The sequence below is a fragment of the Coffea eugenioides genome, chromosome 6, assembly GCF_003713205.1.
Source record: "Coffea eugenioides isolate CCC68of chromosome 6, Ceug_1.0, whole genome shotgun sequence".
Lineage (NCBI taxonomy): Eukaryota > Viridiplantae > Streptophyta > Magnoliopsida > Gentianales > Rubiaceae > Coffea > Coffea eugenioides.
In genome coordinates this window covers 2984309-2993528 of record NC_040040.1, presented here as the reverse complement: position 1 = coordinate 2993528, position 9220 = coordinate 2984309, and the positions used below count along the sequence as shown (strand labels likewise).

At 39.3% G+C, this 9220-nt stretch overlaps 1 protein-coding gene across 2 annotated transcripts; it reads right to left on the bottom strand.

Annotated features, from left to right (window-relative positions):
• Positions 1-3950: 3950 nt before the first annotated feature.
• On the bottom strand, positions 3951-7385 carry LOC113776003 (mitochondrial substrate carrier family protein B-like). Of its 2 annotated transcripts, XR_003468961.1 has the most exons (8): positions 6897-7385; positions 6381-6557; positions 6109-6258; positions 5898-5999; positions 5707-5777; positions 5541-5608; positions 4415-4711; positions 3951-4123 (listed from the first exon to the last, which is right to left on the bottom strand). XR_003468961.1 is itself a non-coding variant. In XM_027321070.1 (7 exons), the coding sequence occupies exons 1-7, from the start codon at positions 7107-7109 to the stop codon at positions 4470-4472; spliced, it is 1023 nt and encodes a 340-aa protein (XP_027176871.1). In that variant the 5' UTR covers positions 7110-7384; the 3' UTR covers positions 4125-4469. The 2 variants fall into 2 exon arrangements, 1 of the variants encoding a protein (XP_027176871.1); XM_027321070.1 differs by lacking the exon at positions 3951-4123 and having other exon boundaries at positions 4125-4711; positions 6897-7384.
• Positions 7386-9220: the final 1835 nt, after the last annotated feature.

Here is a 9220-nt window from a genome sequence, read left to right as displayed (position 1 = left end):
AGCTTTACAAATTTGCAGGTAGCTTTTTCCTGCAACTTGGAATTTGTAAGGAGATCAAAATATGCTTTAAAACGAGTTCAGTATCCCATTTGCTTGCTGATCCCTCAGAAAGCGATCTTTCCCTTTTCCTTTATTGGAATATGCTAAGGAGGAAGTGGGGGAAAATTCTTGGGCAATCCTCCATAAAGCATTCATGTTTAGTTGGTCTAAAATTAATTATCAATCAGGATACTGGACAAAAATTGCCCCAAGGAATACAATGGCAAGCCCCCCGGGGTTAGATCACCCGGTCTGCGGCTGGAAAACCACTCGCAAGGTCGTGGGATCGAACCTCACCTAACGCCTGGGTGCGGTTGGGGTGGCGCTGTACTCCAGGCGCAGGGGATTAGTCGGGCCGCCTTCGGGTCTTGACCCGGACACCCCTGTGTTGACAAAAAAAAAAAAAAAAAAAAAAAATACAATGGCAAGTTCGAATTTATTCGTAAAACATATGCACGTCTAAATCAGCAGCTATCTGCTTTAGCACAGTGGCAGTGAACATGCCACCATAATCATTGAAGTGTACATCTGGGAGAATATTTGTAAATCATGTGGTACATGCAACAGCTACATAGTATCATGGTATATGGTAATGTAAGAAATGATGGTGCATGATGTATGATATGGTGAGTAATATATAATGATATACATAAAAAAAAGGTAATGATAATAAGTAATTTATGAAAACGTATGAAAATACGTGAGACTATTACATACTATCACATGATCTATGAGTGGACTCAAAAGACCAGAAGCTGCCATTTTCCCGTCCATGTCCTATCTGAAGTCATTTCTTGAAGTAAATACCCCGATTGGATTTGCATGAATTTGGGGAACATTGCGATTTACGTTGCCGCATGAAACATAGCGCACTTTTGGAACGAAATTCAATACGAGGAGGTTCAATACGAGTCTTCCAAAGTAGGAGTAAAGAACTAGCATACCCCCCCCCCCCCACAAACCATCAAAAAAAGAAAGAGCAATTAGCATACCAGAGGGGGCCTAAGCAAAAAACTTCAGCTCCCATCATTCATTGAAACGTAATTGTTACTTATTAATGAAATTCAGCAAGTAAATACTAGTTGGCCTACCAAGGCAGAATAATTTGTTTAAAGTGGGAAGTAGTAGACCTATTCATCCATTTCTTTATCATCATCCAATCATGCATAATCTACAAGCTTGAAGTAGTACACTAATTAGTTTCCCTCGCAGCTGTGCCGTTTGCCCCCACCCTCAAATACCAAAGGACATGCTAAAAGACATAAACAGAATATCAAGACTACGGTTAAGTAGTCTAGACCAGCAGGTTCTTTGCTGAAGTCTGATGAGGCCTCCTTCAAAGTGCAAAAACAAAATCATAACCAGAAAAAGAACAAAAGATACAGATGCTCACCTCCAACGACTGCTACCTTTAAGTATCCTGTTTCTTTTGTATTCACAAGAAGATTGAACAGATAATGCATTGTCAGTAAGGACGAGGTAATCTGTATCCTGAGGACTAGATTGATCAACAAAACCATAAACTGCTCTAAACCTCAGGATGCAGATTACCTAGATCCTAACCCAATATCAACTACGTCAAGATTCAAGAACACCACCGAGTGAATCTGAGGGCAATTACTTAGGGCATTAATGTAGTTATGCACGAGCCCTCTGTATGTTACAACTTAAAACAACAAGGGTTGATAAGCTCATGCACACCAGATGAGGAATTTATAATAGCTGATAAAGTTAATTAGCATATATCATTCTCGAAATAGAGGAGAGGTCAGTATAATCAATCAATTAAAGAGATAGATGCATTATAAGGCTATGAATAAGATAAGGTGCTCTCACCTGGAACCAGTCGTTGATTCTGTTCCTCCCCAGCCAATGATAGGGTGACAACTCCCTTTATTTAGACAATGACGTTTCTCCCACCCTTGACTGCTTTCTCCGGAGGACCAGTCATGGTTCAAAGTCGCGGTAGCGATTGCGGTCGCGGGTCGGACCGTTCCACATCGATCGCGGTTTCGGCGAGACGCAAATTTTTGAAATATTTAATATTTTAAAATTTGTAAACAATGTGATAAACAAAATCATTAAAAAATTAGTAAAAATAATAAAAATTCGAGTCAACTCGGGATGACTCCAAGTAATTCGGCCGTTTTAACTTTTCACAGTGACGTCTCGGCGAGTCAAGTATCTCGGAACCGTATCGTCTCAGTATCGTATCGGGAAGGCCCGAGACGGTGACGACTCGGCCGAGTCTTTGAACCATGGGACCAGCGATTGTAGAAGCTTGGCCTTGTTTGGATTGTGATTTGTTCCCCAAAATTTTTTTTACATTTTTCGTGAACATATTTTTTAATAATCTTTTTACTTCACATATATTAAATTTTTCTACAAAAACTCCTAAAAATTGCAATCTAAAAGGGCAATTAGCTGGCACTACCTGCTGCCTCAACTATATCTTTGTGCACTGGATATATGAATTACCAAAAAGGAACCCCCCCCAAAAAAAAAACCCACTACTTGCTGCATTGAATACAGAAAATAGGGATCGATTAATATGTCGATTGATATATGGTTCCTTTCTATCATATACCCTGCCTAAAGGGAAAGGATAAGATTTTATCATCCATCCCCTGAATTCAAAGAACTTTAACCCCAAGAGATTTAAACATTTGCAGGCAACTATTTATCCAATCCATCTCTTATGCTGTGCCCAAAGTAGAGGAATCCTTGATATATTTTGTTTGATTTTAAAGTTGGCAAAATATGCACTCCATAGATACCTTGTCCATGGTAGATGGACTACACATACTGTTACTCAAAGTGCGTGGCTAATATTTTCAAGTAGAAAGTTCGAATCTTGTTCAAAAGCATAGCTGTTGCTTAAATGAAGCCCAGAGTAGCTGTTTGAAATCATACTTTTAACATTATTTTACACTATATAGACAACAAGTTAACTACTAACTTTTTAGAAAATTTTGAATTCAAGGTCTCTTATTTAAAAAAAGAAAAAAAAATACACTTCTTCAGGTTACCTGAGCACATACAAGAACTTTTTAAGTTTATTGTTGAGGTGTACCGGTGTAGGTTGTAGGATAGAATTCCCTAGCAGTTAATGCAAAGGTGCTCGAGTGCGCTTTTCTTAACCAGAAGTCGTCTACCCTCTACAGAAGTAGATTAACAAATCTTACGTGGGGATGTCAGAGATAATAAGGCCCATAATCTTCATCATTCCTCGTCATAGCCTGGCATTGACCCCAGGAATGACACCAAATCAGTGACAACTTGCACGCTTAAATTCGCCAACTTAGCTGATCAGGCCTGAACTGCAAGCGAAGATGGAGAGTGAATGCGTGCCTTTTCCATTTGTGGCTGGCTCCGCTCATGCTTGTCTGAGCGTCTTCACTCGTCAGGTGGTACATGTCCCCCAAGGAGAAGCACTTTTGGAGTTCTCCGACAAAACATATTAGGAAGTAGTTAGTACATAAAAGACAATTATGGGCTTAGAATTTTCCTAGCACTCTCAATCCTGACACTAGTGAGACGAATAAAAAAGACAATTAATGGGGCTCTCCTTTTCTTTTGACTTCAATTGAATATTGAATTGGCTTCTCCCTGAGAGATAGCGTTAACCGATCTATTTCATTTCCTCCACTTTTATTGATTCTTTCTTTTTTATGATCTGCTAAAACAAATTAGCTTTCGATTAAACAATAGTACAAGTAGTTAGTACCTACTTCCTTGGTCATCTCAGTTCCTGGATTCGCGTACGCTCTGCATGGCTACGTTCCTATTTGGTCCAGGCAGGATAGATTATACCAAGAAATTTGATTAATTGCTATGCTGTCGCAGTAATTAACCAACGATTTCACTTAATAGATCACCGAAGAAGCCCATGTGAGTATGTAATAGATTCATATTTAGACATTGTATACAATTCCGATTACTGTTCTCATGCTGTCCATAGAGAGAGAAGTATTCATTGCCATTATGTACCTTCTCCTTAAGAGGCGCATCTTCGGGCATTTCAATGTGCTAAAACTCGTCAACCAGACCATGCCGACAATAATAATGCTCAACCTCCCTCACCCTGTTGGAAACATAATGCTATATTCTTATAAATCAATTGCAACAACAACACTTCATGATGATTTAAATCATCAGTTAAGAAACACGTTCCCGAAAAAGGACCTACATCTGCAACAGGAGTGATACATTTCCCCTTTGAGAGATTGCTACTATCTAATAGCCTATACATCGAATAAAAAATGTTTCATGGCAGCAACTACAAAATTTACCATGGATTCTAACCCCAGGTAATATAAGAAAATTTACCCTTACATGTATCCTAAACAAAATTGAGAGACTGATTGATTTCTACCTGTCAAGCGAATGGTAAGTTGCAACACAGACAGTGGTAGGAGACGCCACACCGACTATGAGTTAAAAGGCCCACTGGATAGAAGATTCTTCAGTGTTTCATATGTCATGAAAACAATCCCTACGCTAGGTACCACTTTGTAGTACTCTGGCATTATTCCTCTATACAAGCCGCGTAGGCCTTCAGTGCGGATTATGTGCCCAAATGTCCCCAACAAACCAGTATTATACACGCGAGCACGACCACCAACCCCCTCCAATTGCATTCTCCGCCTCACAAGATCCAGAGGGAAAGTTGCTGCATCAAATTATAGGAGAACAGAAGGAAAAAAAATGTTCATCATCTTCTTCACAAATAGCAATAGATCATGTATATAATGTACAAGTTTACAAAACTACCTAGGGTTTTGGAAAACCCATTGTCAATCACTAAAAAAAATCTCATTAGTTACTTTGTATTTCATGATAGCAGCATTCAGCGTACAAGACTACCATGTGCTCAGCCATATATAATTTGAAACTTGGACAATTAAATCCAATCATCCCACTTTTTATCACTTAAAATAAAAGAAATTAACCTGTCACTGATTTCACGAAAAGGATGATTAAGTTGTCTTCAAAGAGGAGTTAATAGTTAAGAGCTTCTCCATTCACTGGTAATCTGGTCAACATTTTAGCCATTTGGATGAGCAAATAAAATCAAATTAGCACTATGAACTATTTTGACATATTCATAGTAAGATTTTTCGAGAGATGACATGGCACAGAAAATAAGTTAAAATCCTACTCAGCAAACCCAGACTCCTTGATGGACACGTCTCGAGTATTCTAAGAAGAATGAATATGACATGTAATGTGACAATTTTCAATACCGACGACAAACAACCTAGGGCATAATCAGTTTGCCTTGCATATCAGGATATCTACCCCCCATCAAACCACAGGAAAAAATAAAAAAAGATCCCATGCCAAGACAACCACTTTATAAAACAAAATAAACTGCCCAATTTAGATGGACAATTTTTCAACATGAGCATGTGATCGCTAATGTAAGTTGAGTACCAAACTGTTGAAAGGGAAGAAAATGTTGTCATAATTTAACTCCATTAAGGTGGTTGAGAGGTTACCAGTCGATGATGCAATGCCTGAAAGACTCCCACAAGCAAGGCTTACCACGACAGTAGAATCATCAGGCCTGATAACAAGTGAACGTCATATCCAGAATCACACCACAAAAAGCTACAGATCAGCCTGCACTAACATCAAAAGTTGCTGAGAACAATTATAACTCACCTTTCTGAATGCCAAAATGATCTCAATGTCTCATAGACTGAAAAGCTTATGGCTATACTGGGTCCAACACCCTGCATTACATGTAATAACGTTAACAGCCTTACTGATTCCAGCCTTGATTAATCACCCAAAAATTTACAGTAACAAGTGATGCATCAATACAAGAGCACATAACCCAAGAAAAAAATTACCAACAGTGTTGCTCCTAGCCCTTTATACAGACCATAAAAGCCTTCATCTCTGCAAATGGTACTAAGTGCATGCCAGATGCCATGATAATATATTGCACTCCTCTGTATAATTGTAAACATACCAGTCAACTAAGAAGGGTAAGACAAAACTAAAAGGGGAGTAAAATACTTCATCTTTACAAAGAGTATAAGTGCAGTCAAATGACTATACCTGCGCTGCAAGTCGGGTCCGGACAAGGTCCAAAGGATATGTGGCAGAAGCAGCCGTTATGCCTGCTAATCCACCACCTATAAAATGCACAAAGACATCTGTACTTGCATTTCCACCATGACTACTGAATGCCGGAATTGATTTCAATAACTGGAAAAAGACAAGCAGATCAGGAGGAAAGACAACCTTAACATTCAAGTTCCAAAGGTACCGTACACTGTCAAACCAGTTCAACTGCACGAAAATGAGTTTAACACAGCAGTCTCACTTACACTCTTGTAGCGTTCATAGGCGTAGAAGTTGACCGAAGAATAAGGAAGCCGATGTGCAATTGTAACCAGGTTCCCTTTCCAGAAAGCTCGAAAGCCCTCTTCATTAACAATCCGCAGAGCCTCGCGCCATATACAAGGCTTGCTCAATACTGCAACATCTGAATGCATACCTTGGACCTTTTGTAAGGAAAGATTGACAAATAAAACAGAGTCAAAATACAATACGATAACTAACTCCAAGATTTAAATTGAATATCTTCCCAGATTAACAAACAATAACTAACTAAAAAACAAGCATAAAATAAGCAAAGGTGACTTGGGGGTTTTGTGTTTCCCCCCCCCCCAACCGTTTCTTTGACATACCAAATTTTCTTCTAGGGATAGAAAAGTATATTTTTCCGAAAAAAGTTCGAAATCGGTCATGTTTCTTGTACTTTTCGTTCTAAATCTTTCAAATATTGAATGACTAGGAAATGAGGGGGCAGAAAAAAAATTATTAGTTAGGCAAGGGAAAACCTGAAAAAGAATGGTAAGGCGAGCAAGGGGGGCTGTGCACGTCTTGCTGAAAGCTCCGGCTATTCCACCAGCGAGAAGCTGAGGTACTGTGCCAATCTGGGACTGGTGATGCAAAGGCGGCGGCGGCGGCGGCTGCTGCTGCTGGGACAAGAACTTCCTTGCACCGCCGTCTACAACCCCGCCGGGGCCAGACACCCCGACCCTCGCTTCCATTAATAGTAATTATCACCGGGGAAATGCTAGGAAAAGGGAAAAATAAATGGGAAGGCTAAGAAATTAGGATCCAAATAACAGATTACAGAAGTGAAATTGTTAGGTCATTGTCAGTTGCCTGGGTTGGGGGAATTTGTAATAGTAAGAAAGAAGGCCAGGGAGAGGAGAGAAACCCTAAGTGGGGGAAGGGGGGTTAGGGTTGGGGAAGACCCTGCTTTCGCTGGCATACACAACTAGTACCCTCAGTGCTGTGTTTTTTTGGGAGGAGGCCTTTTTTTTTTTTCTTCTTTTCTTTTCTTTTCGTTTTTCTCCCCCCCTTTCCTGAGAGAATCGAGAATCGGGGACAATTTAGGGAATATTCTTTCCCTTAGTATTCTCGTACTAGTAGTTAGTAGGAGTATGTATTTTTCGGCGTGGCTCAAAGCCTCCAACGGTTATAAGACGGGTGCGCCACCCAACACGAGTTACACAACACAGGACATTAATAGCTAGTTTGGGAGGATGGAAATGAAAAGAAAAGAAGAGAAATGATAAGTTAGAAAAGAAAAGAAAGGATCAAAGTTTCTATCTAAGTTGTTTGAGAGTTTTAAAAAAGAAAAGAAAGTGAGTAATTTTCTTTTGTTTGGGAGTTGAATGCAAAGGAAAGGAAAAGATACTTAAACAAATTATTTTACAAATATGCCCTTTCTATAAACAAATGTGAGAGGGATTCATCGGGTATTAAAATGTTTTGTATAGGATTTTAAGGGTAATTTGGTCATATTAAAAAATTTACTTAAACTTCTGTCCGTTCCTTCCCTTTCTGCCCAATGTTGGGCAGAAAGTTTTCCAAAAGATGGAGGGCAGTAGAATCTTTCCTATTCTTTTCTTTTCCTTCTCATTTTAACTCCCAAACAATGGAAAAACTTTCTTATCCCTTCAAAACCTTTCTTTTCTTTTCATTTCCATCCTCCCAAACTAGCTAAAGGGTTACTTTCAAGTTCCCCGACGAGACGAGCGTACTTTAGACTGGATCCAACGTATTTCCACACCGCTAAAGAAGTTTCTAGTTTAGGCTTTATTTAGACAGATTGTTTTTTGTATTTGTACGATCCAGTGATGCGTCGTCAAACAGAACTTACTCGTGTGTATATGTTTTTAGATAAGAAAAGCAAGTCTACTTCTACTAGAGTCATTGGCCATTATCATTGAATATAGATCAAGAGGTCAAATCTTTTTTTATTTATATATTTTTTTAAATAATTTTACAAAAATATTCACCAGCAAGTGCAAAAATATCTATTTGGTTCGATTGTGGTTCAGTTTCCTTCGAGTCTCTACATCAATTTGGTTTGATGTTGGTTCAGTTTCCTTTGAATTTTTTATTGACCATGTGGACACTTAACCCTGCTCACTCGATTCGATGCATCGCCGAGATGACTCAACCCACCATGCTTTCGATCGAGGTAACTACCTCAACTATCTAAATGTCCATCATCGACTTCGTCTTCCCGAGATGATACCACCTTGGTAGGTCGGACTTATACGGTCGCTCGACGTTTGGTATCTACAGGCAAAAGTTGATTCATGCCAGTTAGGTTGATGTGACTGCTACCGCTATCATTCTCAAACCTACTTTTGACACCATTATTCTAGACTAATCTCTTGCAAGTAATGAGGAGTAGGTTCCATCATTTCTCTTACCAGTCTCCTTACTATAAATACTCCTCTTTTTATTAGAGAAGGGGGAGGATTTTCGAAGCTTGATTTCTCTTTGACTCATAACTTGCTTAACTAGCGCTACTTTCACTCCTGATTCATGACATAATTGACTTTAGCATCGGAATTAAATCGGGGGACAAAGCCTCGATTGCGTTTCTATCTTGACAGGTGTGCGTGTGCGGGGAACTCGGTTCTTTGTTCCAAAAATCACCTAGTCAACCCCTCTTAGGACTCATCCATTTTTCTTAGTGTAGAGTAGAAGTAGGTTTAAAATAGAAATTATAGTATCGATAATTTTTTGCGTTCTACCTCTACGACGCACCTGAAACACCACTGACTCTGCCTGATATTTTAACTTTACAAAGTATAGCAGGCGAGACAACTTCACTGGCCAGCAGCCAGTGGCCCTC